Here is a 15,627-nt window from a genome sequence, read left to right on the forward strand (position 1 = left end):
CTAACTCACTCCTCTCTGCACCTTCAGCCTCCATCCAGCGCGTCACCTTAACCCACGTCACCCAGTAGCACCATCACCACCAGCAGCTTCACCTGCCACCACTATGCTCTGGAAATCCCGAACCAAGACGGACATTTTGCAGGTAAACGAAAAAAAGAGTTTTTTTTTGTTTTTAAATGGTGTATAAATATATACGTTTATTTCAGTAGGTGTAGATCTGTTGTTTAGAAGTAAATCGCAGCACATGGTGACTTGTTTTCAGACTTAGAATCCACACAATAATACTTGTCTGTAATTCAACCTGTCAGTGATTCAGTGTCGATTTCAGAAAGTGAAACATTTGGTTTATTTCAGAGTTTAAAAGTAAGAAACTCAAGATCTTTGGCAAAATAACGTGAATGTTTGTGCGTAAAAATAACAAAATGGTTTTAACTAGTTGGTCTATACCTCAGATATTAGAGAATATTATTTTATATCTTTAAAATTAAATTCAAAAAGACAAATTTAATATAATATTAGTGAAGTAAACGCACAAAAACATCCGTGTAACTTGGTGCGTAAAACCTGGAATTCAGTATAATCCAGTGCCAGTATTTTTGAAAATAGTACAAAATCATAAAAGTGTGGTGTTTGTATGAATTAACAACCGGTAAATGGATGATTATATCTCTTTAAGAGAACTGGGCCCTCTCGACCCCTCCCCTCACTCTGCCGGCTGCGCGCAAAACCTATAAGTAGTGCGCTCATGGAGAGGCTGGAGGATTGTGCTGTGTGTGAGTGTGTGTGAGTGTGTGTGTCTGTCAGCAGCAGCAGCAGCAGCAGCATCTTGTCATCTGTGCGAGGAAAAAGGGAAAGTAAATAACCACGCTTGAGTTTAATGGACCGTTAAAACAGCCTGGATTTACATCTCGGGGAGAATCTGGTTCACATCGTTCAGTCGCTGGAAAAAAAACCTGCGCGTTCCTGTTGAACACATTTCACATTTGGGGACATCCAGAGTTGTCCAGATGTTAATCCACACCTATTCGGCTATGGTGAGTTTGATGAGAGGATTTATATGTTCTGCTGATTTGTGTCAATATCCCTCCTGTATGTCAAGAAGTTCATTTGGAGGAATTCCAGTAGAATAAACTCAGAAAAAATGCGTTATTCCACGAGTGGGAAATACGTCTCCTCGTAATTAAAATGCGTAATTAAGGATTTGATGGATGTGGTGCGTTTGTGGACCTGTGGCACTAAACTGTCAGCCCGTGGAGAATAATAACCCTTGGTGATAATATTCAGTATTATCACCATTATTATGTGTTTTACGCGTAAAGTTAAATGCGTCTCTGGTGCGTCTGGTTTGTCTCCGGTGGAATCCGAAGTGTCAGCCGGTCTCACAGCGAGTGTCCTGCGGGGGAGACAGTCTTTGTCTGCACCGTGTCCCCGGGAGTGAGACCCACTGACAGTGATGTGTCCAAACTCCTGATGACACGCAGGATCCCACAGGACGAGCCGTGCTTTACGCATTGGATTTATAACTTCAACTTCGGGATTTAAATTAGCTACACAACCCTGCACAGTTTGGATGTTGGATGACAATTACGCGTGTGTGTCCGTGCGCGTATGAACCTGGCAGCACCCCCCCGCTTTGCCTCCCAACACATAATGGACATTGTTCCAACACGACACCATTGATTTTGGGTGACCCAGCTTTCAGTAAGAGAAAAAAGAGAAATCCAATTTGAGCAGGATGTGTGTGAGCACAAATGTAGGCTGGTGTTACCACACACACACACACACACACACACACACACGCACACACGCACACACACGCGCACATCCATTCTTCCACGGCTGTTACAAGAGGGTTCAAACTTGTGAAGTCAAAATAACAATTTGTTTTCCTTCGCCTTGCCAACACGAATGAGACATTTTCCCTTTCACTCTCAGTGGTGGTGGGTGGTGGGTGGGGGGGTCAGCGTGTGTCTGTGTGTGTTGACAGATTATTTACAGATGGACCCCCTTGTTGCAGCGACGTGTTATTGTTGTGCACTACCTGTCCATTGTGCAGCTCCTCGGTGGCCGTGACCTTTCTGACCCTGGTGCCACCGGCGCCTCCTGTCGACGCGCATCACTTCAAAGCACCGCTGCTATTTTTCCATCAGTCTTATAAAGAGTGAAAAAAATGTGTTTAATTAGGATTTCTGCTAGTTTCTGTTAAATTAAATCACATTATTTTAAATCAAGTTTGCTCTATTAGTTTGCTTCTAATCCTGACCAAGCAAAATGACAGATTCTCTTCCTTTTTGGAATCTGTGTGATATTTGAATTGTTCAATGAGGATCTTGGAAGCTCCTAATTAATATTAATATTAAAATCAAACTTTCTCTTCTCCTCCAGGACCGGGCCGACGGCCTCAGCGGCTCCTCGCCGAGCGGCCGCCTCTCCCAGCTCTCCTCCCTGAACCAGGCCGCCTATTCCTCGGCCCCCCCGCTGTGCCACACCCCGGCCTCCGACTTCCAGCCTCCCTACTTCCCTCCCCCTTACTCCCAGTCCTCCCTGCCATACTCCCAGAGCCAGGACTCGGCCTACTCCCACCTGTCAGACCCTTACACCTCCATCAACTCGCTCCACCAGCACCAGCAGGCGGCGTGGCACTCGCAGAGGTCGCGCGTCGACGATGGGGGTCTCCTGTCCGGGTCCCACCGGGCGCTCAGCCTCGACCACCGGCGGGAGTACGCCGCCGTGCCCCGGCTGCTCCACGGGCTCGGGGAGGGGGCTGCGGCCCTGGGGGAGGGTCCCCTCGGGATGCACCTGGGACACCACGGCCTGGACGATCTGCAGGTGACGAGACTTTTCCATTTTTTTGGTTGTTGCTCGGAGGTTTTACGCGCTGCAGAGACCGTGCGTAAAAGTCACTCCACAATCCACAAAGTATTAATAAAAACAAAATATACTTATTCGATTATGCTCTATTTGATCCCTTATTATTATTGGTTATTATTGTAAAATCGTTCAAATACACCTGTTTAAATCCTACGTGGCAAGAAGGCCTCAAGGCAAATTATCTTTAATTCTCTTTATTCAGGAGTTAATAAACATATATCACTCTTTAATAATATGTCATTTGCTGGGGCTTTTATTTAGAAAAGTGCTTTATTTTATTTATAATTTTCACCAATTTGGAAATTATTGTAAACTAATAATTTGTAAACATTACCTGCAGGCCTTAAGTCTATTTTATATAAATTCCCCTTTTGGTGTCAGACTCCAAAACAGGAATGAAAAACAGTTTTTCTTTTAGTCCAGACTTTTAAAAATGAAGTTAAATTTAATTAGAATATGACTTCCCATATTTCTCAAACTAAGTGATCAGTTTCTGTCATTAACCTGTTCATATAATGAAGGTTAAATATCAAGTTTAATTTTGAACATCGTTGAAATTTATAATTCTAACCTGATGTGACAGTTTTTAATGTTTGGTTTTTATTTAGAACAATAATTCGTTTTAAACATTTTTTGTAACTTAATGCCTTAAACAATATAGAAATTCATCCAATAAAAACAAAATCCAGCATTTTCCAAAATACAAAACTGCAATTTAAAAAAAAGTGGTGATTTGGTCTCATGCCACTTTGCATCCCCCCCCCCCCCCCCCCCCCCCCCTCAGTGTTACACTCGCAGACACAAAGTGATTCTGCAGCCTTTTCTCTTTTTGTTTTTGGGGGGGTGGTGGTGGTGGTGGGGGGAGAAGAATAGTTCGCGTGGCTTATTGAGCAGTCCTCAGCAGCCGCAGCCTCCTCCTGCAGCAGGTGCAGCTGCAGACGCTGTTTGTTGCCTCCTCTGCAGGAAGAGAAAAGAGAAAACACAGCGAGACGGATCGATGTGCACGGTCATTAATGGGAAAAGGAACGTGTGAGAGCTGCGCCAGGCAAAGAGTCAACCCGGTGCATGTTACTGTTAAACGCTCCCACTCGACAAGGACCTTTTATTTGATTAATGGATTATATCCTACGCGTTTGAACCCTCTTATAAATTCAGCACAAAGGAGACATCCGAGCATCGCCCTGCAAGACGCTTTTATGCACTGAATGAAAAAGATCAAATACACACTGCGATGGGTTTAATTCAGTCTTTGACTCACTCAGCTCCACTGGCTCTTTGTCATTGTTGAAATTTACATTTAAGGCCATTTCTTTGTACATGTTCCATAATAGAAAAGCGTAAACGAGCCCTTTCTCTAGTTATTTTAAAGTGTTAATCATGACAGTGTCTCTTAAGTTGTAGTTATTTTTGGGGCTTTAAGTACATTTAAAGCAATGACCCCTTAAAAAAGGCAATTTCTTGTTAAAATATGATTTAATAACCAACATTTGTAATACACAAAAACTCCAAATATAACACAAAACTATCCATTGATGTATTTTTAGGAATTTCAACCTGCTGATACTTTCGTTACCACAATTCCTTTTGTCGAGCCGTGTAAGAAATGTGATTAAACTGCAGATCCTGTTATTTACATGGATGTGGAGAGTGTTCGTGTTTGCTGTGAGGAGAGAAAGAAAGAAAAACTAAATGTTGGACCTTCCATCATTGCATTGGCCTGAGAGGAAGAAGAGCTTTGTGTATGTGTGTGTGTGTTTGTGTGAGAGAGGGACAGTGTGTGTCTGTGTGTGTTTGCTGCAAGAGTCCAGTTGATAAATGATAGTGACTGTCTGTCTGTCTGACACACAGGGAATGGAGGAAGGATCAGCCCTGGGCATCCTCGACCACTCTGTCATTAAAAAAGGTAAGAGGTGGGAGAGCTGTGTGTGTGTGTCTGTGTGTGAGAGAGAGAGAGCGAGAGAGAGATAGATAGAAAGAGAGAAAGAGAGAACAGAAAGATGGAGTGTGTATGTGTGCGTTTGTGTCTAAGTGTGCACCTATATAATTGTGCTATATATGTGCTGAAGGGGGTTTTGTGTTTAGGGGCTCTCCAACACCAGTCTCTCTCACTGTTACACACACACACACACACACACACACACACACACACACACACACACACACACACACACACACACACACACACACACACACACACACACACACACACACACACACACACACACACACACACTCACACACTATAAATAATTCTGTTTTGCTATTTCATTTGAAGTCAAGAAGTCCTCTAACACTCAGCTGCAGACTTCACCCCAAAGGCACACATTCTTAATGAACTGTTCATGGTCATATGAGAGAGCGAGTGTGCATGAGTGTGTGTGTGTCTGTGTGAGTGTGTGTGTGTGTGTGTGTGTGTGAGAGAGTGTGGAAGAGAGAGGGATTAGAGTGGAGAGGAGAGGGAAGTGGGGCAAAGCATAAAAGGGAGGGAACATGATAAAAGAGGAGTTGTGGAGAAATTTGCGGAGTGTGATCACTCTCATATCACCGAGTGTGAGTGGCAGAAGACACAGGGGCACGATTAGAAAACTCAAGTTGGATTTGGAGCTGGTGCAGTTTGATACTGTGCAAATCTCACTCAGCCCCCCCCCCCCCCCCAAAGAAGAAAGCCCCTGATAGGCCTTCCTGGGGGGGGGGGGGAGTGGAGCGGTGCATGGGAATCAGTGAAGCTCTGAATCCAGCTGAAGACGACACCTGCTGTGCCACAGAATACTTTCTATCTCTCTCGTGCTTTTAAATTCCCCTTTAAATGAAGAGCTTCTGAACAACTACTACTATTTATTCTCTGATTTATCAATTCAAACTCCACGTGAACAACAATCCATTCACATTTTTGCCTCCTTCCAAACACTTGAACCCCCTTCGTGTCCCAAAGTTTTCAACCCAAAACAAGGATGTGATTCTCCGAGTCGAGTCCCCCCGAGGAGCAGCTGTGCACGAATCTGCAAACCAGCAGTCATTTGATGAAGTGACAGGGATTCCACTTGTTTGCCAAACGCTCAGAATTGATCAATTACCCCGGCAAGCACTCACGTACATACAGCAGCGAGAGAGCAGAGCAAAACCTAAAGCCCTCGTGAATAAGAAAATCCAATAAGGAGAAAGAGAACGAGACACAGAATATAGAAAAAGGGAAAGTGTGGAAGGGGGTTGGGGGGGGGGGGTGAGGCACAAGAGAGAGATGATAAGAGAAAAGAGAAGAAAAGAGAGTGAGAGAGAAGGAGGGGCAGACAGCTGACAAAGGAGAGAGGGAGAAAAGAGAGATTGAGAGAGAGAGAGAGAGAGAGAAAGAGAGAGAAAGAGAGCTCTGGAGGAAGCTCTGCTGCTCTGTGGCCTCCATCATGGGCTGCTGGGGAACCAGGGGATTTCAGGAGTTTTTTTCAGTTTTGGGTGGTGGAGGGGGGGGGGGGGATTTGTGCTGTGCGGCCCACCACCCACAGCGTGCAAGGGGGGGGGGGGCGGCGTCTCAGAGCTCAATGATACAGATACAATGTCTTTTTAGAGACAGGAGAGGGAGGATAACAGACTCGTCAGGACTGGAAGGAGAGAGGAACATGTACACACGTGTTGCATCTTCTGATACAAATTCTTCACAATATTATTATATATTTGTAAACACCATTACTGGTTAAATTAATTCCCTGAACCTGATGAGAGCTGGTTCATCCAAATAAGAAAATCAATGTTCTATAAGAAACAGACCAGGAACAACGTCTTTAACTTTAGATTTAGCTTTTTTTGTTTCTGATGTCGCCCTAAACATCAAATTATTTGTCTTAAATATTTTTCCATGTGACCTCTAGTAATCAAATCAATGAAAAATCTAATTATTTTTTGTTATACTGTTTCTTCAGCTGGTGAAAGCTGTGAAAGAAAGACCGATTAGATTTTTTTAAATCTAATTCATACATATTTTAAGGTCAACAAACATTATTCCAATTATTTGCATATGACTGAAGTCAGAAATCTATTAATGAATATAACCATTAAAACAAAAAACATATGGACAATACAGATACTGAGCTACTAAAAGAGACAATATGTATTTATTTATTGTGTAAATAACTAAATATGAACTGAACCTGAAACAAACAGGTTCTTCATCTTTGAGCCATCGAGGGAACAAGATCCTGATCAAATTAACAAAGCGGTTGATTCCTTCAAGATTCAAAACTTTATCGTCCATAACACAGGAATTAATGGGAAATCTTTGATCAGTGTATGAGACGCAAAACATGGAATTCATTGAATGAGTGGATTTGTGGTATTTGATGAATCCAAATGTAATTTCATCAACACAAATATTCAATTATCTATTTATACACCCTACCTTTGTATGTTTCTACTGTTATATTGAATATTTTTAATGTTTTTAATGGTTTAACTTGCTGCTAGTTGGCATTCAACTAGAAAAATCACTAAGATGCTTCAGACCATTTTACTCCTGAAGTTGTTAAAATAAAAAAAAGGCTTCACAAAACATTTATTCCCCCTTTTTGAAGCCACTGCTCTTAAAAGTTTACCCCAGTGCAGACAAGTGAGTGCAAATTGATTTCCTGCAGGTGTGAAGTGAAGCTATTTGAGAATGCGCAGCTGAAATGTAACAAGCTGCAGTTTAGGCAACAGAATCAACAAGCAGCTCTCCAGAATTAGAGCTGTCGACACGGGGGAGGACATGGCGCTGAATAGATTAATCAGGAGGAGGAGGAGGAGGAGGAGGACGCTGTCACACAGTCATTCACACAACACTATTGTCATCGCACCAGACATATGTTTAGAATTGATGAGCTTTATTTATTATTTACCTCCTTGTATTCCTCTCTGCAACCTTCTCTTTGTTGCTGTGGAACTTTCCAAAGCTTGGATTTTCATATTATTCATCTCAAAGTGTGTAACTGAGCTGAAACTTTCTTCCTCTCTCCATCATCAGTTCCCATCCCACACAAGCTGAACGGCTCGTCCCTCTCGGTCCTCTCCATGGGGAAGGACGGCCTCGGCATCGGGCTGGTGTCCAACCCGGCCGAGGTCTTCTGCTCGGTGCCCGGTCGCCTGTCGCTGCTCAGCTCCACCTCCAAGTACAAGGTGACGGTCGGGGAGGTGCAGCGGCGCCTGTCCCCCCCCGAGTGCCTCAACGCCTCCCTGCTGGGTGGAGTCCTCCGCAGGTGAGACAGGGAACCAGGGGGTGGGGGATGCAGGTGGAGAGATGTAACATCAAGAATCTATATTCAAACACAAACATGATCCAAACACTTTTATGACTCTAACTTTCTGATATCTCTCATGAAATACTTGAAACTGACTAATCCAGGCCTTTATGAAGTAGTGAATAAAACAAGGGAAGGATCTGACAGTAACATGTGATACTGAAAGAACCAGTTCCATAAATAAGTTGAACTTTCAGTTTTACAGCAACTCAGCAAATTCTTCTTTAATTCCTATGGATCCCTGTTGGAAATTTAAATTACAACGGGGTCCAATTTAACATTTTAACCACGTAATCACACTTACAATAAATCAAATGAGATAAGGAGTAAAACAAATAAATATTCAGGAGTTTTTATTCTTTATATTTAACATTTATCCTCTTCAGAAACATGAAAAATGATGGAAAAAAGGGCAATGGGTTCATGGGAAATGTAGTCTTAGCTCTGGGCGACAGTACAACCCTAGTTTAGTTTCATAATTTCCTTAATGTAATGATATAAAAATGATAAACTGAAGTCTATAAACACAGCAGACCCTTTCATTAGATTTAATAAATCTTTTCAGAATAAGAGCCTCTGAACTATAGGGCCATGAGGGCTGAGGACCTAATGTGCATCATGGGACTAAATCACAGGAGAAGCCGTGTGGTGTAATTAAACACAGCTTCAGGGCAAGAGCACAACTTTATGAGTCTGGTTTCAGGCTCAATCACTTTAAGGGAACGTAAGTAAAACATATTTAGGGATTTAACTTTATATTAAATTGCTCTTGACAGCTATAACTAGTTTAATTTGAAAATAAATGATTTATCATATAAAATACAGGATTGGTTTGTTAATATCTTGCACTGTTGTTGATAAACCATTCATCTGTATATAAATAGGTTAAATTAGCTCCAGCTACAACAGTGAAATAATCTATTAGGATCAAATATTCTAACATTACATTAATGTATTAGTATTAAACCCCTCAATGTTATTTAACTGATAATGCTGCTGTATTTTAACTTGATACAATTTTCTACGCAGGAAATATACATTATACAGTCGTATCTTCATTCTTTTTACTAAACTACATATTTGCTAAATTTACTGAATGAGTAAGAAGAATAAACACATGAATAAGACCAACTAAAGGAGATGAAAATAAGAAAATACAAGATACTATCAGTTCTGACAGGGAACATAGGGAGGATTTATCTTCTCACACACACAATCACACACATTCCTAACCATACACATAATCCAGAGAAATACAGGCGCACACACACACACACACCAAAAAACCCATAAAGTGAAACAGACACAGAGTACGAAACACACACACACACACACACACACACACACACACACACACACACACACACACACACACACACACACACACACACACACACACACACACACACACACACACGGACCATCTCCTAAAAACTGCTCTCTCTGTCTCCCTGCCCCCCCTCAGGGCAAAGTCAAAGAATGGTGGCCGCTGTCTGAGAGAGCGTCTGGAGAAGATTGGCCTCAACCTGCCCGCCGGGCGACGCAAGGCAGCCAACGTCACTCTGCTAACATCTCTAGTGGAGGGTAGGGACACACACACACACACACACACACACACACACACACACACACACACACACACACACACACACACACACACACACACACACACACACACACACACACACACACACACACACACACACACACACACACACAGTGACCTGCATATATCCTGACAGATAGAGACACATATTCACATGGAAATATCCTCGCATGAGCAAACATGGATAAACAGTCCTGGCTGCGTGGGGGGTGCATGGTGTCGTTTGAGGAAAAGCTGAGGCTGCCTCACAAAAGCCAAAGAGCAGTGAACTGGTTGAGTAGTGAAAGTGAGAGAAATGGCTGCCGAGCTGGTCTCTTGACCCGAGCCGACCCCGGGAAGCTGCACCAGACGATCGTGAATCATTTTAAAGAAGTTATTTGTAATTATTGGATTTGAAAGTCAAACAGAGCAATTAGCTCCTTGACTCTTTAAAGCACTGAAGCAGCAGCTGCATTTTTTTTTATGTCTGACTAACACAGAAGACTGTTCCTCTATTGTACTGGTTGGTGTTTCTGCTTTAGTCACAGTCTCATTCTCTTCCTCTTCTTCCTCCTCCTCCTCCTCCTCCTCCTCCTCCTCCAGGTGAGGCCGTCCATCTGGCGCGGGACTTCGGCTACGTGTGTGAGACAGAGTTTCCAGCCCGAGCCACAGCTGAGTACCTGTGCAGGCAGAGTGAGCCCGAGCAGCTCCCAACACGGCGCAGCATGCTACTCGCCACCAAGTGAGTCTGCCCCCCCACCCAGCCCCCCTCTCTCTCTGCACACCCACAGCTGCAGCCTTTCTCTTTAGCCCATAGATTTTTCTCTCAAATAATCAATTGATTGTTTTGTCCGTCAATCCTCAATAACAAAAAGAGTCAAGAATTTCAACCATGTAGCCGGAGGTGACATCATCAAATTCCAGTTGTGGTCGGAGCAGCTGCTCAAAACCACAGGATTTCACATTCAGCACCAGAGAGAGAATGCTGCCATTTCTCAGATTTGAGAAGTTGAATGAATTAAATCTTTGAATTTATGTTTGAAAAATGATTTGAATCATGAGGCTTTTCTTGCACCAGCTCAGTATTTGAGGAGAAATGAATTTGAAGGCTTAAATTCCCTGAAAAAAAGACAAAGTTTCTTACTCTCGTAAAAATGAGGATAAATGTGCAGATATTTGTTGCTCAATGAGCAAAATATCTACGTTAATGTCTCTTAATAAACTTATAATTTCATTTCAATTCAACTTCGCAATGTAAACATTTTTGTCTATTTCTCTTTCTCCTTTTTTGAGAGTGGCACCTATGAGATTTCTAAAATTGCTGAATGGAAATAGTTGACATATAAACTCCTGTTCCTGGTTTCTCATTTGGCAGTTTAAATGGTTTCCTTCAAGCCCCTCTGTAAAACCTTTTTAAAAACTCGATAAATTTAGTTTTTGGGATTAAATTCCCCAAAAGTAACAACAGTCACACTCAATCCTTCAAGAACCAGGGGCGTGCTAACACGGTTTGCAAAGCAAGACGTTATTTGGGGCTCCGGGCAAATAGGGGGCCCCCAAAAACTCCTGATTATCTTTGTGCAACAAACCTTAAATTATATGATTGACTATGGACAGGAGTACCGCAACGACACCATGGGCACAAACCCCCTTACACCCCCCCATGGCCCCTCAAAATATCCTCATCCTCACCAAAATAACCACTAACCAGCTGCTCTGTTCTCCTCCTCTCAGGGAGGTGTGTAAGGAGTTCGTGGACCTCATGTCCCAGGACCGCTCCCCGCTGGGCGGCAGCCGACCCAACCCGTGTCTGGAGCCCAGCGTCCAGGGAAGCCTCACCCACTTCAGCCTGCTCACCCACGGCTTCGGGGCGCCCGCCATCTGCGCCGCGCTCTCCGCCTTCCAGAGCTACCTGATGGAGGCCATCAAAATGCTGGACAAGGGCGAGGGCGGCGGGAAGAGCCACCACGACAAGGAGATGAAGCACCGCAAATAGAGAGACGGCGGGGGGGGGGAAGGGCGTGAACCGATGTGCGGTTAAATGGACGGAAGGATGGAGAGGCAGAAAGGGAGAGAAACGAGGGAGGGGAAGACTGACTCGTGGCCCCTCTGCGTCTTGACCTTTGCCCTCAGGATAAAAACTGAGACTTTTACCTCCCAGAAGCCCCGGCGGTCCCTCTCATCAAGGAGGCGGGGCTTGAACGACGAAGACGATGACGATGATATCTGTACTGTAATATGTGTCAACAGCCACCTCACTCACACTGACGCATGGACCTCTCTTCTTCAGTAGCTTGTGTCACGATGGTGTCTGCGAAAACATCAGGAGGAGTTCCAACATCTGGCAGAAAGGTTCCAGTGGTTTCTACCCCTTTTTTATTTATTTACTTAGGTCACCTTGAATACGTCACCTTCACCTGTGTTTTAGGAGCCCCTGCCTTCATCACACACACACAAACACACACAGACACACACACACACACAGACACAGACACACACACACACACACACTTGGACATTTCTCTGGACTGAACTCATCTTGGGAAACATCCTGAGCCATATCCCGGAGAACGACCCGCTCCTCTGCAGCCGTGGGAGGATTTTAACTCCACCTGATTGGACGAGCGTAGCTTCCATATGTAGTTGCTCTTAGTGGGTGGTCATGGGAAATTTAGTTCTCTGGGTTCTCTGGCAGCAGGGCGGGGCGGGGGGGAGGTAAGGGGGAGTTAAAGGCAGCTAAAGGAGATTTGTTTTTATTTTATTTTGAAGTGCTGGCGTGTTGGTAACTTAAAAAAAACACAAATCATTTTGTACTTTCTGTGTCTGTTTATTATTAATGTTATTACTGTTGTTATTATTATTATTGTATTACGGCATAAATGTAATATATTATTAAAAGAATTAAGAAGTGACGTGAGTGATTTTATGTTTTGATCTAAAATATCAGATCATATAAACTAATATCTATTTTTATTTTATTGTGATGCTTCCACTCGTCTGTGTGTGTGTCACAGTAATGACATTTTTTATTGACTCCTGCAGGCAAAGTCTCTTTCAACAGGAAGGTCACGACCAGGCCAGCAGCTAACGCTTAATTTCAGTATTGATTGATTTTTCTAATTGATTGAGCGATTAATTGCTCAGCTCATAAAATGTCAGGAAATGATGACAAATGTCTGAGGAACCCAATTTTGTGTGAGCCTCAATAAAAAAAAAAATATTATAAATATATTTAATAGAAAAGAAAACAGATAAAAAAAATCATACGATACAACACAACTATTAGTTTGACTGTCATACATTTTTTTTATGTTTTTAATTTCACCCCTAAAGAATCCAAAGTCTGAAATTTGAATATGGTACAAAAAATGCATTTTGTCATTTTATAATTTAACATCTTGCATCAAAATTTTGAATTAGTCCAATTCTTCGACTTATAATAAAACTAAAATGGTGGAGTTTCCATTGACCAGGCAAATAAATAATCAAAGATAAGAGTTGACATCTTCTAATTGTCTCGTATTTAAAAGCAATTTGTCTTAAAATAACAGTTTAATTGACAATAGCAGCAGATCCACACAAACCCGCTCGTGTTTGGTATTTTTGTTTGATAAACGACTTAATTGCTCATTAAAGCCGCTGTTGATTAATTTTCTGTCGACCGAATAATCAATTAATCAATTTATGCTTTTAAACACTTAATGAGGGCAGGTTCAGCTCCGGAGCTCGAAGGAATCCAGCTTCTTGCCAACACAAGACCCTGAACGCTAGACCCACACACACACACACACACACACACAGACACACACACTCAATGCGTGTGACAAATCTTCTGTTTGCACCCCAAGGGGCCTCTCAAGAAAACCAGGGCCCCTCTCTCTACATGCAGGGTCTCCAGCAGGGGCCCAGGGAGATGAGAGGCCTCCCAGCTGCAGCCCTGAACACTGTCTACCTGGGAGAGCCCCCCCCCCCACATCCCATCATGCACTTCTCTGACCTCTCATGTGGCCTTTGCTTTATTTAACCAGGACGAGATACTCAACACAATTGCGTGTTCCCAGGGAACTGCACACACACACACGTGTCGCCTGCTCGCACGCCCTCACACACCACTCCTACCTGCCGTATCTCCCCTTTCTCTCCTCCCAGCTCATTACCCTCCTGTGTCAATTCCCCCCCTCCATCCCTTCATCTCCCTCTCTGTAACCTAACCATCCTCCCCTCCTCCCTCCTCCCCCTCCTCCTCACCCCACCCTCTCCCCTATTCTCTCCCTCTCTCTGACACTCAGCGGGGCTGCTCTCCATCTCTCTCTCCGCCTGCAGGCAAACATATGCTGCTCTTCCCGTCAGATTCCGGTGTGTTTGAGAGAGGAGGGATTGTTTAATGTTTATTAATCACCTGTCTGTGGTGGGGAGAGGAGACGGTGAGAGAGCCACACACACACACACACACACAGACACACACTCAGTGTCTGTCTCTCTCTCACACACCTATTCAGCTGTGATTTTACCAGCTTGGCCTGGTTTTCCCACACGCAGCTGTACACACGTATGCTCATTTACTGTAACACTTCTCCTGGAGAGAAATGAAGCTTCTTGATAGTTTATCACTGAGGTTGTGTTTTATCACATGAACACTCGTTATCACTTGTTCAAAATGATAGAAAAATAGGCATTAGAAATTGAATTTTCTTGATAATTAACAAGCCCAGGTTTTGTTTTTGCCTATGTGTGTGTGTGTGTGCACAAAATGACTCAGCAATGCATAGATGGATTTTCACCAAACCTGGTGAGAACATTACTTGGGACTGTGTCTCCAGAGGATTTGCTTTTCGAACTGTTAACCCTGTCATCTATAGATGGTCACACAAAAACACATTTTCCATTATAATTCAACAGAAAATAGAAGATAAAGAGAGACAAGGGAAATGATTGAACAGAAAACAAGTCTTCATCATATATGTAACATCATTGAGACAAATAATTCAAAAATTCCTTTTCCAGGTATCTCTGAATCTTATAGGACCAGACAAAGCCTTTATAGATCAGATGATCACATGGTGGGAATGATGTCACCATGATGTCACCATGAGGTCAGATAATGACGTCATATAGTGGTTATAATATATTTTTTACTACGATTAAGATTTAAAATGTTAAAACCCAAACCAATCACTTGACTAAAATATTACAAATTCATAAATTTTTAGTGCTAAATTTAGATGGTACTGATTATTAACCCCATGAATAAAGACACACTGGAAATGCTCTGTGAAATATTTACGATAAACGTTAATTTAGGCTCTTTAACAGAATAATGTTATACAATATTCATATCAGGAATGTTCACTTGTGTTGACCATATTTTTGATTAGTAGGCTTGAGCCTTCAACACATTGACAAGTACGATCCAGTGCAGAATTATACCAGAGTATATGAATTAAATCTTCTCTTTAACTTGTTCTTGGTAATTATATTTATTGCCATAGAGCAGCAAATTATGATATCAGGGGAATCGAGAAGCAAATAGTTTCTTTCTTATCTTTTTTTACTGCAAAAATCTTAAGTAAACATTCCAAACTTTTCACAACCTTTATCAAAGAATTTTCTTAGATATTATAGTTAGTTTGAGGCTTGATTTTCCGAATAAAAGGAGCACATCGATTTAATTCACCCAACTTGGGTCCAAACAGATTTAATCAACTGCTAAGCTAAATAATCAAGTGTTGTCTGATTCATCAGGTCTGTATATGTTAACTACTCAGGCTGTAACCACACATTCACTGACTGTTAGAAAGTGTTGTTTCAACTCAACAACTCAAACTCAAAAACCAAATAGTAATTAATTGATTATTTGACTCATTAAATCATTTGTCATTTAGGGACAAAGAAAAAACTTCTACTTTTTCC

General features: G+C 42.5%; 1 protein-coding gene across 2 annotated transcripts; it reads left to right on the forward strand.

The window, feature by feature from the left end:
* The first annotated feature begins 103 nt into the window (after positions 1–103).
* On the forward strand, positions 104–11,713 carry tfap2e (transcription factor AP-2 epsilon). 2 transcript variants are annotated; one of them, XM_061092872.1, is made up of 7 exons: positions 104–142; positions 2,386–2,829; positions 4,720–4,774; positions 7,859–8,090; positions 9,598–9,716; positions 10,321–10,459; positions 11,452–11,713. In XM_061092872.1, the coding sequence occupies exons 1-7, from the start codon at positions 104–106 to the stop codon at positions 11,711–11,713; spliced, it is 1,290 nt and encodes a 429-aa protein (XP_060948855.1). The 2 variants fall into 2 exon arrangements, with proteins under 2 accessions (XP_060948855.1, XP_060948857.1); XM_061092874.1 differs by lacking the exon at positions 104–142 and adding an exon at positions 1,008–1,034.
* Positions 11,714–15,627: the final 3,914 nt, after the last annotated feature.

This window comes from Limanda limanda, chromosome 19 (genome assembly GCF_963576545.1).
Source record: "Limanda limanda chromosome 19, fLimLim1.1, whole genome shotgun sequence".
Classification (NCBI taxonomy): Eukaryota; Metazoa; Chordata; class Actinopteri; order Pleuronectiformes; family Pleuronectidae; genus Limanda; species Limanda limanda.